The sequence below is a fragment of the Phalacrocorax carbo genome, chromosome 2 (genome assembly GCF_963921805.1).
Source record: "Phalacrocorax carbo chromosome 2, bPhaCar2.1, whole genome shotgun sequence".
In the NCBI taxonomy this organism is placed as follows: domain Eukaryota; kingdom Metazoa; phylum Chordata; class Aves; order Suliformes; family Phalacrocoracidae; genus Phalacrocorax; species Phalacrocorax carbo.
Genome location: NC_087514.1, coordinates 2,722,418 through 2,739,904, shown reverse-complemented (window position 1 = coordinate 2,739,904; position 17,487 = coordinate 2,722,418). Strand labels below are relative to the sequence as shown.

Genomic DNA, 17,487 nt, shown 5'->3' with positions numbered 1-17,487 from the left:
CTTGATTTTTCTGTCCATGCATGTTGCAACAAGCACATGTGAATCATACAGGACACAGAGAGTCACAGAGGTACCACTAGTTTAACTAAAGAGTGGTGAGCAGCCCAGAAGGAGAATGCCTGTCCTCGTGTCTGTTCATGGTGAATGGAGCCTGTTGTCTGGTTCGTCTCTGTTCCCTGTGTCCTCGTCTGTTCTTTGCATTCCCGTTCAGGTCATCTCTGAGTGCCCCATCCATCCACTCATAACTAGGAACTGGAAACCAGAACAGCCTTGAGGAAATCTAGGTGGAAAGGGGAGAGGGCAGAAGGTGACGACAGCAGGAACCTTCTATCCCACTTGCAGGGTCTGAGCTGGAAGCCAAGGCAACAGTGTTGGGCATAGTTATTTAGGAAAGCCACAGCAACGGGGTTTAAGCTGTGATGGTGGCAGCACTTCCTGAGGACTGCATGCTAATGAAATGCAACATGAGGGTGTTTGCGGCAGCTCATCACCGTATACATGGCCCTCCTTGACAGGAGCAAACTTCCAGGGCAAGAAGAGACTTTGAGGGAGGCAGGCTGAGGGAAAGACCTTGCAGCCTTGCAGCAGGGCAGGGATTTGGTACTAGGAAAACATACAGGAGCTTTTGTACTAAGTGATGTGGATAACGCAAATAAGGCAGGGCAGGCTGATGGCACCTTCCCCCATGCCTCAGCCCATTAAGCCTGCTGGGCAAGAGCCGAAAGGTTACAAGGAAGGGTATCTACTCCAACTGAAGGGAAAAACAAGCAGAAAGGTCAGGTTGGCAGTCAGAAATGAAATTTGGGTTGTACCTGCACTCAGGAGAGGGGCAAGGTGAGCTGTTTGTAACATTCTTGGTCATTTGCAAGCAAAGTCAGATCCAGGATGCGGAGTCACCTACAGCATGACCACGGAAGTACTAGTGGGGTTTATTCTGATGGGACTCCCTTAGAGGCAAGATGCAAGCTCAGAAGGTGATTGAAGAAGAGGTTTAGTTTGGTTCTTTGTAGAAGCAGAGCACAGCTGTGCCTTTGGTCTGTGTTCAGATCTCACAGCATTGCTGTGCTGAATTCCAGAGACATGGTCCCAGCAAATCCTACTTTTATTTTGTGTGGCAAGATGTCATTATGGGCTGTACAGTGTTACAGAATGAGAGGGATAGTGAATTTAGCAGACAGGTTCAGTTCAAAGAAGCCTGTGTTGGCCAAGAATCCCAAAGCATTTCACTGAATTTGCATCTCTCTGCTTTTTTTCTATTATTTAGGTATGGTACAGCTGTAAAATCAGAAATGCCTAAATACTACGTAAAAGCTAATCTGTGATATGATTGCAGGAGTGTTATATAGATTGAGATGTTCTGAGCACTTCGGAGATGCATCTGTCTAGAATTAAAGTTACCCGTCTCAACATCAAAGAGCTTTGAACTGCTGAGAAAAAAAGCTGTGAAGGTGGCCTTTGCATATTGACTGAATCTTTTTCAGGCCGTGATTTTGACTTGGGTGTAACCTGAGAGGGTGAGCTTGCAAAGATCATTACTGGCAAGTCAGTAGTGGGTATTGGTTTAAAACCATCCAAAGCAGTATAAAGAAAACTAAATAGCTTTCTTCCCCTCTTTTTCTGCCATTTGCTGCTGGGGACCCCACTGGAAATCATCTCCCATCTTCAGCTTGCCCTGAGAAGGCAAACTGCGGCTACCAGGGATTAAAATAACAACAAAAGATTTTTTCTCTCTTTTATGTATGTTTAGGTTATAAAACGATGGAGTATTTCTTCTGGTGGAAGTGATAAAACTAACGTTAGCGTAAGTCTGGCTTTTGTTTTGCATTGAGGAGCATTGTAGGCCTGTTCCAAACCCTTCCATGATGCATGAATCCAAACTTCCTTCCAATGCTTCTTCACCAGTAGAAAAGTCCTTGCCTTGTGGGCATGAACAAGGTCATAAAGATCCTGGATTACCCTTGAACCCTTTCACACCTAGCATCACAGAGCAGAAGGGTTGTTTACTGGGTCTAGTCCATCTGCCTGCATTGCTGTATCTTTGATTTCCCTTTTAAATCAGCAGCTACAAAGTCAAGCTACCAAGTCTCTCTCCAGCCTTGGCAGTTTCCCAGCCTCTCCCAGCAGCATGTCCCATTGTCCTTGGTACTTTCCTAGATATCATGCTTTTCCTAATCTTGCACTTCGTCTCTCCTCCTTCAACTCCAAGGTCAGAAAGGTGCTGCTGAGATTTTAACTAAATGTCTACATAGGACAGACCTCCTTTGGGACTTCCTAGGAATGGCGCTGGTCCTTTTTAGGGATTGGTTTGAGTTTCATTTTCGATGTACATGTTAGTCCTCACTGTACTTCAGTGCACTGGCCAAAACTGATTACCTCATCACACTGAATACATAGTTCCTCTCAGATTAACTACTACATTGTCAAATTGAAGGAAGCACCAACAGAAGGATGGGAGGAAGAAATAGATCTTCCATCTCTTTAGGAAGAGGGGTTGAAAATTCAACCATCGCATGTGTTTACTGTTGAGAATTTCTCCAGCTGCAGTGGTAAAATATGGGTTTTAAGGGGTCTTCAGCAAAGACCTGAAGGTTTGTATGAGCGCATATGTTGCTCCTAAGTATTCTGACACATTTAACTTTGGATAAATATTACCACAGTGCACACTTGAAAAATAAAGACGACTGCCCTTTGCCCACTGTCGCAGAGTAGTTACTGGCAGAGCTGCAGACATAATCAGGGAGTCCTGCATGTTAGAGCTGTTCAGCTTTCCTCCTTTACAAGGTCCATTTCTGATGTGAGAATGACCCAATCCTTATCAAAGGCAGCCTTGCCAAAGGCCTCTGAGCTTGTCCCTCATCCTGCAGATGCAGGGACAAGTTTGGAGACAAATTCTGCTTTCCCCTCACCCAGAGGACAAGGACTCCTTCCTTGGGACCTTTCTTCTCCCTTGCACTGGAGGACACAGGGTGGAAGCATGCATGCGATCCAAAGCAGTGTGCAACACTGCTGCTAGCCATCACATGTCACCGTTGAAGTCAGAACTGCTACAGCAAAGGTCTGGAGACTAATCCATATCCCGCTGAAACTGGGGTGTCCCCACTGCCATCATCAGCTGACCTGTCATCAACTTACTAATGAGCAATATTGCCAGGGTGGTATGTCAGAGGTAGGCAATTAGGAGAACCAGAATACTGCCTGAAACGCCAACCACATCTGAATCTTAGCCATATTTAATGCATTCCCATGAACCACTGTGACACCAGTGCTTGCTGCAGTTATTTTGCTATAAACCAAAGCACACTGCTAATGCTAAAGTAACTTGAGCCTCAGAGTACAATAATACAGAATTGTCCTTCCTTGGGCAACAAACATGGGATTTTCCCTGCTTTTCCCTGTCTTTTTTTTCAGTTTATTACATTAAATCTATTCCATGTGACGTGCACTTTCCTATGCATGTATCTCAACTATAAAAATGCTCCCATTGGAAGCACACTCAGCTATTCCTGATTAAAATCACATTGTCCAACAGGATACATGTTCAAAGCACAGAGAAGCACACATCCACCTGCATTCAAGCCTAGGCCACCTCACCTCTGCAGCAAAGGGGTCACACTCATTTGTGGCTTTATGAACTAATCAGGAATGCAGACACTGTTAACCAAGGCTAACTTTTCCTTGCTATGGAATTAAGATACTAGCAGACTGACGTACAGCAAGACCTGACGACTGCAAGTTGAAAAGTCAATTTTTAGTGTGTTAATAGATCTCTGTATGACCTTACATGGGCTATGGTAAATCTTCTGTCTCTTGCAGTCTTCAAGTTCAGATGAGCAAGGAAGATGGCGATGATTTTTGAAAAATCAGCCCTTACTCAAAAGGAAGTTACAGGGTTATAGGCAAGACCCCTTTGCTCCTGTTATGCTAGAGCTTGGAACAGATTATCTCTGTCCACCTGAAGAGACTTTGAATCTAAAAAGTGTATCTCAGAAACAGCTGGATTTACTTGCTCATCCTCCTCCCCCATATGACTTGCAGCCAGCCTATGTGTGAAGGTTGCACACTGTTGCTGTTCCATTTTATCCCTGACCAAACTGGAAGCTGGTGGAGACCCTGAGCAGAAAGCTGAATGAGCTGTGGTTGCTGAATATTTATCCCCTAGCCAGCTTATTTGCAGCCAGGAATCATGAAAGGAACCAAAGACTTGGAGACAAACACAGCAGGATTTGCATCAAAAACCCCAGCCGTCCACACCATGCAACCTAAGTGATTAAAATTAAAAATCCTCTCGGTGTCTGGGATCCACCAAGCCTTCATTTTTAAGGTTTCAATAAGTACTGAGTGGCTTCCACCAGGATCGTAGATATTTCTTCATAGAAGCTTTAAGGCACGTTTTGCTGCCCAAACAAATGCATATTGAAACGTTAGGTTGGTACCGACTCAGACAGCAGAGTTCTTCCTTCTTAATTACTCCCATCACTTTGAATTGTTATTTAGTCACCCAATGGCTAAAAAACAAAACAAAACAAAAAAAAAGAAAACCCCAGCAACAACAACAAAACCAAACCCAAACCCAAACCAAATCCCATTGTTGGAAACCTTGCTGTAAGTTTGCTTCTCCATTTAAAAGGCTGCCCTTTACCTGACAGACTGTAGGCTCCAACATGCATTTTTTTAATCTTGTTTCCTCCTAAGTACACGCACTTCCCAAGGTCTAAATTCCTGCAGCTGCGAGCTATCCGCATTCAAGCAGGGCAGTGGTTATTGTCAAGCTACTTTGTACCACCTGGGAACTATTTTCCTGCGCAGATCTCTATTGTCAGGGTAAAGCATCTCCAACACTGCTCCTCCCTCTGAGCTAATTGCTAAAGAAATTCCAGTGCTTGGGTTGGACATCAGGAGGGGTTTGCATCCTCTGCAACAGCATGGTATGAAAGCGGAGGCTTTGCAGCCTTTAAGGGAAGCGAGGGCTTTGTTTCTTCTCCAGTTAGCCCAGCTTTGAAAGCAATGGAAGTGACACTCCTGCCTTCCCCCCTCAGCAGGAATCCTTTGATCCAGCTCCATTAGAGAAGTTTGAATCACATACATATTCCTCTCTTCTTGCCAGCACCCGCCTTTGCATTAATCTTAAACAGCAGCTCTTTACTTGTGCAGAGGTCAGCAAAAGCCACGCTGAACAGAGCTCTGCAGATTTCTCTGGTTTGCTCTTTCTTGCTTATTAGCTACTTGCTACGTTTAGCTCTCTGCAGCTCAAATGGCTTTTGCTTTGGCTGAGCCCTGTCCTAGAGTTCACAGACAGGATCTGGACTCGGTCTGTAACTCGGCTCTCAAATCCAGTCCCATCTTTCTGTTGGTTCTGGACAAGCCCTTGCTCCAAATTCCAGTGGAAAAAGAGACAAAGTTGTTTCTGCCATTCTGTCTTTTTCCTACTTCCTGCTAGACAATGTTTTTGGCTTAATTACCCACTTTCTCTTCTCAGGTCAAGATCTTCTTCAGACACCTGGAGGGTGTCCCTGTCCCACCAGCACTTGCTTTGGCTTCTAACAGAGTAGTGAGGAAAAAGGAATATTAGTCAATATTACAAATCATTCCTAGTCAGGGCCGTGTGTCTCCCTGGCAGCCTCTGCTGCATGACAGAATTAATTCGCTTGCTTGCTGGCTACCTGGCCTTTCTTTAGCTACCTGGGGAGCCAGCAGCCCAGCTCCCAGGTGGGAAAGTTTGGCTTGTGTCCATGGGAACCTCTTTGCATGGGCTGAGGCTGGGGGATGGAGGAGCTCAGATGGTGGTGGTTGTGTCAAACTCAGGCTCATTCCTCACTGAGGGTTTAGAAAACTGGAGGGCTGTGCTCCTCCTGTTGAAAATTGTGTGTCCCTCTTCAAGGAAAGCTCCAGTTGCAGGTGAGGTGTCTCCTCCATGCCATCTGTTTAATCCTCTCTGCACTTCTTAGAGGCTTTGGTAACGGGCAAATTTTAAAAGACCAATTAAGGTAACTTTTATAGGGAGGAATGCTACATAAAATATAATAATTACCACAATAAATTCTGTTATGAAAATTATGTCAAGCCTTAACTCATTCAGCCATAAACCATCTGTCAGCTACCGGGTGTCCAAATCAGCAGTTCACCGCCTCCTGTAGATCATCTGATACCTTGAGTCCCAGACACCAGGCATCAGTTACTCTGTATGACTCAGAGAGACTTCTTATACCCTGTAGCCTCTGTGTCCACAGTCAGTTCCTGCCCTGCCCTTTGATGCTAACTGGCCACCAGCTCCTCCAAAACCCTGCAGCTCCTTATTGTTTGGACTGGTTACCCAAACAACTCTATAAATAATTGTGCTTTGGGTGCTCTTGGTCCCACCCTGGAGTGTCTTGGTGCCCCTGTGAGGCATGGGGGAGCCTGGAATGATTTCAGCATTTTGGGAACACCCAGCCCTCCATGTCAGCCAAGTGGAGTGGTCTCCTCAGTAGACCATAGGCGTTGTCCGAAAAAAGGTTGGTATGTTGACCAGCTGGATTAACAGCAAGAACAGCGTGGGGAATAGGCTGTTTCTCATGCTGGTGGGACCACGGGTGTTGTCTGCAACCTTCAGGCAAGGAATGGTTTACAAGCCTATGGAAAGAGCCCCTGCAGGTCTGTGAAAGAGCTCCTTGAATCGGTGCCTATTCATCTTCAGTTGTCCATGGCCTCGCTAGACTTTGGCTCACAGCAGCCCCTACAGGTTAGACCGTCTGAACTTAAGAGAATGCAGAAACAGGAGACACTTCTATAACCCAGCAAATGCTGGTTATTTTGAGTTTCCTAACTGATTACCATCAATGCAAGTTCAACCCAAAAATTATTTCTTCTTCTTTTTTTTTCCCAAAAATATGAAATTCTGAACAAAATCAGCCACTTCCTTTTATTTTGCTTTTCTCCTAAATGAAAAAAGAGAAAGTATAATCTTTATAGTTTGGTAGCATAAAATGAAGGAACTGCAGCTACTTGTTTCAAACGAAAGGAAAATTTATCATTCTGTAAAAAAACAAGTCAGCTTTCCCATTTTCTAATCACTTTTCATCGACATTGATCCAAAGATGGATTAGACAGTGTGAGCTACATTTATCTTTCAGATTCCCTGCTATACAGTCTGAATAACTTCATTCTGGTCCTAGAGTCATCAATGTCATGGGGAGAGACCATTTGGGTCATGAAATATCCTTCAAGTTGACACTAGAGGCAATGAAAACAGCATGGGAGTAGCTGGTTCTAGGGGAGTTGTCCCAGAGTGCTCTGTAGAAAGCACTGAATTCCTCTTCAGGTTATTCAGGGCAACCATAAAAATTGGGTATTTAAAAAAAAGAAGCAACCAAACAAAAAAGAATACAACAACAACAAAAAAACCCCAAACATAAGGACATGCATCTTAACAGTTTGCACATTTCATTGTTCTTGACTGAAGTGTGAAATGAAAGCTGTCTTAGAGCAGCCGGTCAGTCCCCCATGCTGTATTTAACTACCCCTTAAGTGTACCAGTACTTAAGGGGCAGCTACAAAGAAGATGGAGGCTCCCTTTTTACATGGAGTCCCATGGAGAGGACAAGGGGGATGGACACAAGTTGCTCTTGGGGAGATTCCGAATGGACACGAGAGGGAAATTTTTCACAGTGAGGACAGTCACCATTGGGATAATCTCCCCAGGGAAGGGGTTGGCTCGGCCACATTGGACACCTTCAAGACTCAGCTGGACAGGGTGCTGGGCCATCTTGTCTAGACTGTGCTCTTCCTAGAAAGGTTGGACTAGATGATCCCTGAGGTCCCTTCCAACCTGGGATTCTGGGATTCTGTGATTATGCTATACATTGATGCCACTCCTAAGCAAAACAGTTGTGTCAGGAGCCAGGGACTCTAGATGAAGCCAGCCTGGACCCTTGACGGCAGCACAGAGCCAAGGTGCAGAAGAGCCCATGGTGGGAAGGTGCCTCGCTGCGCCACCATCACCTTTCCACAGCCACCATGAGTCCAGCACAGGTGATTCATTGGAGTCTGCCAGGACTAGCTTTAGAAGAAGGCTGTGTTATTATCTCCACACACTTTGCCTCTGTCTTTGTTAGGGATTTGGGGGGTTTGTTGGCACTGCATCTTAAATTCCTTTTGTCCCAAATCCACTCGCACTGCCTTAAAGGTGTGCAGCCAAAATGAAATCCACAGCTGAATGTAGGAGACTCCAAGTGACATCAGGGTGATGAAGATCTCCAGTCTCCCCTTTGCAGCAGGTTTTACCCCAGCCTTGTGTCTGGGCTCTCCCTCCCTTCCTACCCCTCTGACAGAGTCTTCTCCGCCATCCTGGCACCAGGCAGGAAAAGATAAACATTTCCCCCCTTCCCGACAGCCAGAAGCTCATGGGCTGTGTCAGGGCAGAGTAATGGCTCTGTCTCTGTGAGTTACTGGCAGAGCAGCCTCTGCTGCTTTCAGCTCCTGTCTTGGGCCATTCCTGGCTGCCTCCAAGATGCCAGGCCCTGGGCCAGCACCGGCGCCTTTTACAGCCAGATTACACAATCCTCTCTCCAGGTTTTTTCTTCTTTTCTGTGCATAGCTAGGTTTTCCCTCCTGTCTGTAAGGATTGCTAAGACCCCACAGTGAGGCTGGAGGAAAATGCCAGAGCTGAAGCATGAGCCCAGTGGCTGGTTCTATAAGCTGTTCAAGTGGCCCAGACCTGATAAAAACCTTTTCCATATGGAGGGAAAGAATAAGGGTGCTGTTTGCAGAACGCTTCTACCAATTCCCAGGGTGCCTCTTGCCAAGAGGAGAAGATTTTCTTTTGTCTCCCAGCATCCTTGCCAGAGCTCAGCCTGGCTGGTTATGTTTAACCTGCTCAGAGACACGACTGGGCACTGAGTCCTTCTGCACCCGAGCTCAGATCACGGCCATGCATGCAGCTCTGTGAGCTGCTGGTGCACCTTGGTGGACAAACACTGCCTCCCACCCCTGAGATAGCACCTCCGCTCACAGCATCACTAGAGAAGTCTAATTCTTTCCTGAGAAAGGGGAAACTAAAATCAAGCCTCCTCTTTCCATTTGCTGATCTCCAGAGGCTCCTTTTCATCTTCTAGCTGTAAGTAGACATCATTGGAGTCACTAAGCTCACTGCAGCCATACCTAAATAACACATGATACGATAAGCTAGATAGAAACAACTGTATGGGGTCAGACCCAAGGCCAGTCTGGCCCTGCCTCCTCTCCATGGCAGAGTATAAGGCAGCTTGGGAAAAATAAAAGAGCAGGGCAAGCATCTAGTACTGCATCTTCAAAAGGATCCCCAAGACTCCACTAATTTGTGCTTAGAGATGCCCCGATGCAGAATGGTGTCACTTTACCTCGTAGTACTGAATGGATGTTGCTTTTGTGAATGTTTCCACATACTTTTTATAACTTTGGAAGTTTTCAGCATCAACAGAGACCTGTGGAAATGTGGCACCTTGTGCAGGACCTGCTCCTGGGGTTCACTCTGGGCTGGGATAGGCACTGCCTCGTGTCTCATCATGCCCTGTAGTTCTTGTGTTGGCAGAGATGATCACTACCATCAGTAGTGCCATCACCAACAAGCCACTAAGAGTTTCATAGACCTCTTTCACATCCATCTACGATCTCTTTTAAAGGCTGAAAATTTTAGTCTGTATAATTCTTCTCCTATAGAACATGTTCTATAAATTGGTTCATGGCTGTAAACTGGCCATCCTTGTCAGTTCCCCTATATCCTTCTATCGGGAAGCCCACGGAGTGCACATAATATTCAAGATGCAGGTGCAGAGTGGAGATATGCACTGGCATAGTGCAGTTTCCTGTTTCATTCTCTCTTCCTTTCTTAATTTATCCCTTCTTAATCATTCACAATATTAAAGTCTGTTTTTATTGCCCTTGAATAATTACTGTAACCCTCAGGTCTTGTTCCCCAGTGAAAGGTCTGGCCACTGCTGTAGATGAGAACTTATAACTGCTGGGGGTGTGTGTGGGGGGGAGAGTTTCCCAATTTCTGTTCCCTGCGTGGGTTTGCAGCTGCTCTCGCTCAGTAGCTCAAAAGCAGCCCATGACAAGAAGAGCTCTGAGGTTTGCTGATCACGTTCAGTGTACATGATCAGATCTGGGTGCATCCTCAGGATGAAGGAGAGGATGAAGGTCAGGAGTGTGGCAGACGGAGGGACGGTTAAAACAAAGATTGGTTGGGAATAGAAGAACCTGATGCTGAAGGTGGCCGTAAACAATGCCATCAAAGAAGGGCTTTCATATGAGGGAAAAAATGGAATTATTTATGAACTTCATGCATATGATCATTTGCACTGCTCTGTTAAATAATACAGCTGTGGACATCGGTAACTTTGAAAACTTGTGGCATTACAGCAATTGTAGGAGAAAACAAAATGGTTTTGATTGAAGGGAGCTGTTCTGACCAAGCTTTTTATTCTTCACCTTTTGGGAAGCTTTTAGTTTCACTCCATCTTTTGCTCTGTATGTGCTTTTGTCTTTATATGTACTTTCTTGCTTCATCTTTTCATGGCAGTCTAATGGCCTGCAAAACACCGTGGGTAGAAGTTTCACTTCAGGAAGTCTCAAACTCGTCTCATTAAGACACACAGAGAGATAAAAAGGTTTCAAGTTTTTAGTGGCACTGGTTCTTAAATAAGTTCCAAAATAGATAATAAGTCAACAATTTTATCATATTTTTCTGTCATATTAGTACTAATCACCATTGTGTTACATCATGCAATAAAATAAGAATAATACCAACAGGATAAGAAAAGCCCTGTGTCTTAGAGTAAAACGAAAACCACAGCTGCAGATATCAAGAAATAACAAGTTTTACAGTATTCTGAAAAATACCTTTCCAAAACTTGATTTTTTTTTCAAAAACAATTCTCTTTCAATGGACTTTTAAAAACTTATTCTTCTCCCTTCGAATTAAAATAAAGATGATTGCAGAATATTTTCACTTCACATTGAGAAGACCAGGTTTACCTGGTTCCTACTTTTGCCAATATCCAGCCACCAAACGACCTCACCCAGTGCCTTCTCCCTGTGAGCAGCTGCGGGCATGCAGGAGCAACTGCAAACAAATCTTATTTTTATATCGAGGATGAAAGTTTGGAAAAGCAAAATTCATGGCTTGGGTGATGTGATGAAAGCTGTCCCTGCGAGGGTAACGTTACAATACCTTTCTTATCGGTGTTGCATTATGGAGGTGGGATAAACAGACTTACAGAAGTCTCTTAGGAAAGGACAGAATCAGAAGCTAAGGGGGGTGGATTAGCATGTAGAGGATGGGTGTCTAGGTTTCCTATGGGGCTGCAGCAATCTCTGCAGCATCCTGGAGTGCAATCATGACACCGCAGTCTATGTGTGGCTTCATCTCCACTCAATGGATTTTGGTGACAGCGTTGAGCTGTGACACGTCCTGGGCTGCATGTCACCTCCATGTCTGTCTCCTCACCTTCTCCCCAGACTTCTTATCTCCTTGTTGTCATCCTCCATGCAGCTGTCTTTCCTCCCACCCTTACCGCTAGCCGCTGCGTTCCCTTTGGCGGGTGGCTCAAAAGGGCTCTGTGCTCCTGTCACATGCAGGGAAGCCTTTTCTTGCCCAGTGCTGGAGTGTTTTGTGGGGATAATTAACTGCGAAAAGCATCACCCTCGGGGAGGGAGAGAAGCTTAGTGGAACAATTAATTAAAAATCTTTGCATGGGCTCCCCCTCATATACACACTGAGGAATACACCTGTTTTACAGAGCCTCAGCTCTCCCCAGAGTCTTGTCTTGGTGCAAACATTGAAAGATATTTTCTGGATTGATATCCATGGTGGGATGCTGGCATGAGACTGGGCTAACAGCGGTCGATAAAGCCTCAAAGGCTTGGTGTGGAGCTGATGGAAATGCTTTCCGTTTCAGAGCTGACAATCCAGCCCATCAAACAGCATGTGTTCACTGGCAAAATAGTTAGCGTGTTTTGCTGCAATTAAATAGCCTATAAATAGCTGTGCTACATAAGGAATATGTTCTCATCCATATAAAATGTAGTTGGTGCATGTTCAGAAAGACCTCATCGTAATCTGGATTTCTATGTGGGGATTTTCTGTAAAAGTAGAAAAAGATATTAAATTCTTAAAACCATGTTCACTTTTTTCAGTGGAAATGCAAGTGGCAGAAACCTCAGCTGAAAGGTGAAATATCCTGGCATTAGGTAATAGAGATAGCAATGGAAAAAAAACCAAACCAAACCAAACCAAAAACAAACCCTTTATATTTTCTTCCTGGAAATAGACAGCTTTCATACCAAGTGCAATTTTCATTGAAAGCCCACTTTATTTTGGATCAGGAGTTTCACAGAAAAATTTGCCTTTGATATAAGAGAAGGAGGTGAAAAATTGCTTTTTTTTTGCACAGGCACTAACCTCTTTCTTTCTTTCTCTCTCCTTTCTTACACTTGCAGCAAGAAAAACAGCAGACACCAAACAAGAGACCCTGGGAAGGAATCAGGAAAGTCCAGTCCCCACCATCATGGGTTAAAAAGGACATCGAACCTGTGGCACAGACTCCCCTAGAACTAAAAACTGTAGAGTGGGAGAAAACAGGAGCCACCATCCCCCTGGTGGGACAAGACATTATTGACCTTCAGACAGAGGTCTGAGCAGAAAGGGAAGAAAGGGACTTTTTTTTTTTCCAGAAAACAAACAAAACAAACAAAACAAAACCACGTTTTAAAGAAATGATTAAATTAAATCGGAACCGAGCGAGAGAAGTGTTTGGTTTCTTTTGAAACCTTTGGTAAGATGGAGTAACTTTTGTATTGTTCTCACCAGAGAGAAGGAATATTACTTTATAGAGTATAGTAGCTGTAGGTTCAGGACAACACGAGCTTTCCCAGGTAGGACTGGAGAAGAATTGAACCAGGAAGAGAGCGAGGAGGAGGCAGAGGGTGGGGAGGGACTGCAGGGGACGACCCCTGCCAAGATGCTTTTGGGCTGCTGCTGCACTCCAGGAGCCTTCCTCCTCTGCCACAGGGAGGTGTGGAAGGATGCCCAGCAGCCACTGCGAAGGGCCAAGAAGATCGAGGTTGTTTGGGGACTACAAGAGAGGACACCCGCAGGAGCCTCACTGGGATGTGATCCGGCCGTAGCTCCCTGGGGGAGACCCAGCCTTGAGGGTCCGTGGCATCCCTTGCTAATCCTCGCCCCCCCCACCTCTCCCTCACCAGCTCATCCAAGAAGGACGGACACGGGATGCGCCAAGCGGTGGCCAAGAAGACATTCCCACTCCTATGTGCCACACTGTGACCTGGCGTCGTGGCACTCCCGCAGTGGGTCCCCATGGGGCCCGGAGGGGGAAGTGGTGGAATCATCCATGGCTTGGGTGGAGAGGTAAGGTGGGGCTTCTTCCTCTTACCCTTCCACAGCAGAGCTCCTGTATACCCTAAGGAGTGGGGCAAGTGCAGGAGGAAAGGACCACCTCCGAAACCTGCTCGCCCCATCTCCAGGGAGAGGGTCGAAGGTCTTAGAAAAACAGACCAACAAGAAGAATGTAGGTCGTTACATTGACTGTTAAATAGATAAACTCAGCATGGGCCTTGCAAAGGTCCTCTTGGCCTCATCCTTTTTTTTTTTTTCCCTGTTATTTTTCCTTGCTTTCGGACTCAGATTTATTCCAAGCTGCCCCTCCCTGGAAGGCAGAGAGAGAAAGAGGGAAAGACAGATCCGTCAATGTACCTGGAGATATTTGGTATACAGAGATGTTGCCTTAGGACATTGAGACAAACTGACAACACGAATAACGTCCACTTGGAAACAAACAAACAAAATAATCTATTTTTTTCCTTCTTCTTTTCTTTTCTTCAATAAAAAGAGAACTTGAAACCCGAGACCTTTCTTTTCTTTGGCTCTTGTCATTTCGAATCCCTTTCTGTGCCGTAGGACTGCGCAGGCATGGGGTGAGGATGCCACCTGCTGAAGGTGGAAAGCAAGTTGCTCCGTGGAAAGTTTGGGATGGTGGGAACGCATGGCCCCTTCGCTGCTGGCTTGCAATGTTTTGCTTTGTTTTATTAAGTTTGGGCTTTGGCTATTTTCCCCTCGCTGGCTCTTCTCCTCCCTCCCCAGTACCCAGAGCCAGCAGGTGGGTTTGTGGTCCTACAGGAAGGAAGAGGTGGAGCTGGTCAGGAGAGCAGGACATTCCTCATCATAAAATACTGTCTTTTTCTTTCACCCTGAAAATAATAATAATGATTCTATTTCATTAAACATTTCTCAAGGCTATTTACAAAAAAGGTATCTACATGTCACCCCAAAAAGTGTTGTGCAATACTTTTATCATTAAAAAATATACCACTGACATTACATGCAGACTTCATTTACTTTTTTTTTATCATTCCCAGCACTGTCTGATGTTTGGAACAAATCTCCCAGCTTTGGAGATGGGCGGCAACCAACCTCTGGCTGCAAGTGGCCAGACTGTGCCAGACAGCAGGAACGCTTGATCAGGGTCTGAGTTATTACTGTGTGTTTGGGTTTCTTTTAAAAAAAAAAAAAAAAGAAAAAGAAAAACAACATATTTTTAGGGAAAAACTAGCAATGGATGCAAGATGCAAAACAATCACTGACCCCAGTCGTGTTTCCTCCGCTGAGAGATGCTGCTTGACATGCAAATATCCCTACTTCAACTTTCCTTTGGGCCACCTGGGCAACTGATCTTTAAGGACGGTGGCGTTTACCTTGCCATTAACTGTGTAATATGAAGGATGGAAAGAAAAACTTAGAAAAAATCCAAATAGTTAAAAAAATAGGGAAACGGATTACTTATAAAAACTGTGATATTATTGTTCTATTTTAGATTATTCTATGAAACAGGAAAGCACAAAGGCCTCCCTCAGATGCCGGGTTGTATGATATTGTAATTATTATAATTACACATTATGAATTTTAGCATACAGATATCTTTCTACTGTGTTTTAATTCCTTTCTCTTTTATTTTTTTCCCCCTCCCCTACCCGACCAAGCCTGCCCTCTTCTCTCCAACCTTCCCCATTCACCCATTCACTCCAGCCGACTTGCAGGACATTAACGGTGTTATGTAATTACAGAGATAAATGTTTGTTTAATAACTGTTGATATTCGACTTTCTCTGCTCAGCTCCTCCGGTTACTTCTGTTTTCCCATGCTCTGCCCCACGCCATGCCTTCCCCTCCCTCCTCTCTGTGTTCATCAATTTTTTTTTTCTGTACAGTTTTCAGAGCACAAAATGAATGTGTCTTATTTCTAATAAAAGAGGTGTAAACTCTAGCGATGTCTGCTTTTTAAAAGCGCCCCTGCCCATGCCCCACGTGTGGTTTGCATCACGCCCGGGTGCTGGGAAACACCTCTCTTGGACCTGCAAGCTGCCACCTCGGCTCTACTCCAGAAGAGCCATAGCCCAGGGCCAAACTTGCCCCATGAGTGCATCTTTTGCTTTTAGCTTTGTAACTTCTTGACACCCCCAAAAATACCTCCCCTTATGATGCATATTTCCATGAAGGAATTCCCTTTTCTGCACAGCACAGCCTGCTTTTCTGCAGGTATCTCTAACCCAAACCTCAATGCCTCCTTCCCAATATCGTATGATGTGAGGGGCCAATATTTAACGCAGCTCTGGCAGCATTACTGGCAGAGGGCAGTGATGCTGGATTATAGTTTCCAATCGGGCCAGGGCAATGCTGATGCTACCCTACCTGCATGCCTGCAAAGCCAGCCTCATCCTCACCTGGATTTCCCTGCCGTGTCCTGCGTTACCAGGCAGGCTGCGAGCAGGAGCAAGGCTCAGTGCATGAGGGGCTTAAGGGTATCACTCATGAAAGATGACAAAAAATGAATTGAGCTAGGGATTATTCACTTCCTTGGCGCTTATCCTTGAATGGCTGAAATCCTCCAGCAAGAAAATGTGTCCTTATCTCCCTGACTCTGATCCATCACCTGATTGACAGCTTTTAGGTTTATAGGCAGGACTGCAGGAGGCTTAGGGGTCTGGCAAAATGGATCCAGGGCTGCTGCTATCCAGTGCCTTGATCCAAAGCCATCACGGCCCAGGTCCCCAGATGTAATGACTTCTCTTGGCCTGGCTGAAATGAATTGGATATCCTGAAACATTCACAATGATTGCAGAAGTGTGGGACTGCCTAGAGGCTTTTAACCCAGTCCCCCCATCCCTGAGCCATAATCCAACCCTTCTTCAGTCTGCAGTGCCTAATAGTGAGTCCCAGGGCTTCTCCATCCTTCCTACAGAGGTGTTTCTCATCCTAAATCTCCCATACCATGTTCCTATAGCATTAACAGGCAGAAGGGAAACACTAACCACCAGGCACCACATGGAGTGATGGGTTGGGAAGGCAGGAGAGCCCAAACCTCAAATCACAACCTTAGAGATGGGTCAGGAGGTCCTGCTGCTTCTCATCAAGGGAAGCTGGAAGGAGGAAGCACTTGTCCATGCTGTGTTCAGGGAACTGTAAATAACAGCCCTGTCAGAGGTGGTGGATGCTGGACATCGGTGTATGTATAGGTGGTTTTGGTTTGCACTGTGGTTATAATGTGTTGTGGCTGCAAGGGAGGGTCACAGAATAGTTCGGCTTGGAAAGGGCCTCCTGAGGTTCCCCCAAACTGTCCTACGACCCTGTGATACTGCCTTGCAGCTACCCCAGGTTATAGCCACAGGGCAAAGAGAGAACCCCTGTACATACACCATGACCTCGCAAGGAGGAAGCACAGCCATGCCGTGGCAGTGGATAAATGGTACATTGCACAAGTAAGAAATCATATTTCTTGATTGCTACACTAGGAAAACGTGGCTGTGCTGGAAAATTGAGAAGAATCTGAAACTTGAAGAAATTGCCCTGGGCTACCCATATAGAGAAAGGCCCTCATGGAGCAAGATCCCACTCCTGGAAGATTTGGGACCAGAGTAGGAGATTGCCCTCTGTGGTGCTTTCTTTTAATTCTGTGCCTGAAGGGAGTACTTGGGCTCACTATGCTACTAACTGTGGTGTCCAAGATGAGGTAGGATGAATCTGGGCCTGAGCTGAGTATCTACTCCTGAGCTCCTATTGTGACTATATCTAAAAAGAAGAAAAGAAAGATGGTGACTCTCTTTTTTTCTTATTTTCCCCAACACGCTTCTTCCAGGAAGAGGTCAGTGCCTCCCAAGGGAAGTGTCTGCGCTGCAGCTTTCAAGCAAATAGAAATACCTTCAAAATGGCTTTCAACAGCCTTCTGAGTAAGAAGTCCTCAGGGGATTCATGTGGAGGACCTCTCCAGGTGCTTGCTTGCTCGGACCCGTTTCAGTCATGATTTTCAAAAATTACTTTTTTGTATCTGAGGCTCAAAACTCCCTTATGCTGTCAAGACCCTTGGGTAGGCCAATTTCCTGCCAAGCCCTAGAGATAAAAGCATAGAACATAAACACAGTTCCTAAGATGGGGCCATGCAGAACTTCATATTGGATGGTCAAG

The 17,487-nt window shown here is 45.4% G+C and overlaps 1 protein-coding gene across 4 annotated transcripts in view; it reads left to right on the top strand.

Annotated features, from left to right (window-relative positions):
- Positions 1–15,292, top strand: part of ADGRB1 (adhesion G protein-coupled receptor B1) — a 287,480-nt gene extending 272,188 nt beyond the window's left edge. For all 4 annotated transcript variants that reach the window (XM_064441996.1, XM_064441995.1, XM_064441994.1 and 1 more), the window contains one exon: positions 12,454–15,292. In XM_064441996.1, the coding sequence (XP_064298066.1) occupies positions 12,454–12,651 (198 nt within the window). In that variant the 3' untranslated portion in view covers positions 12,652–15,292. The remainder of the gene's footprint in view (positions 1–12,453) is intronic.
- Positions 15,293–17,487: the final 2,195 nt, after the last annotated feature.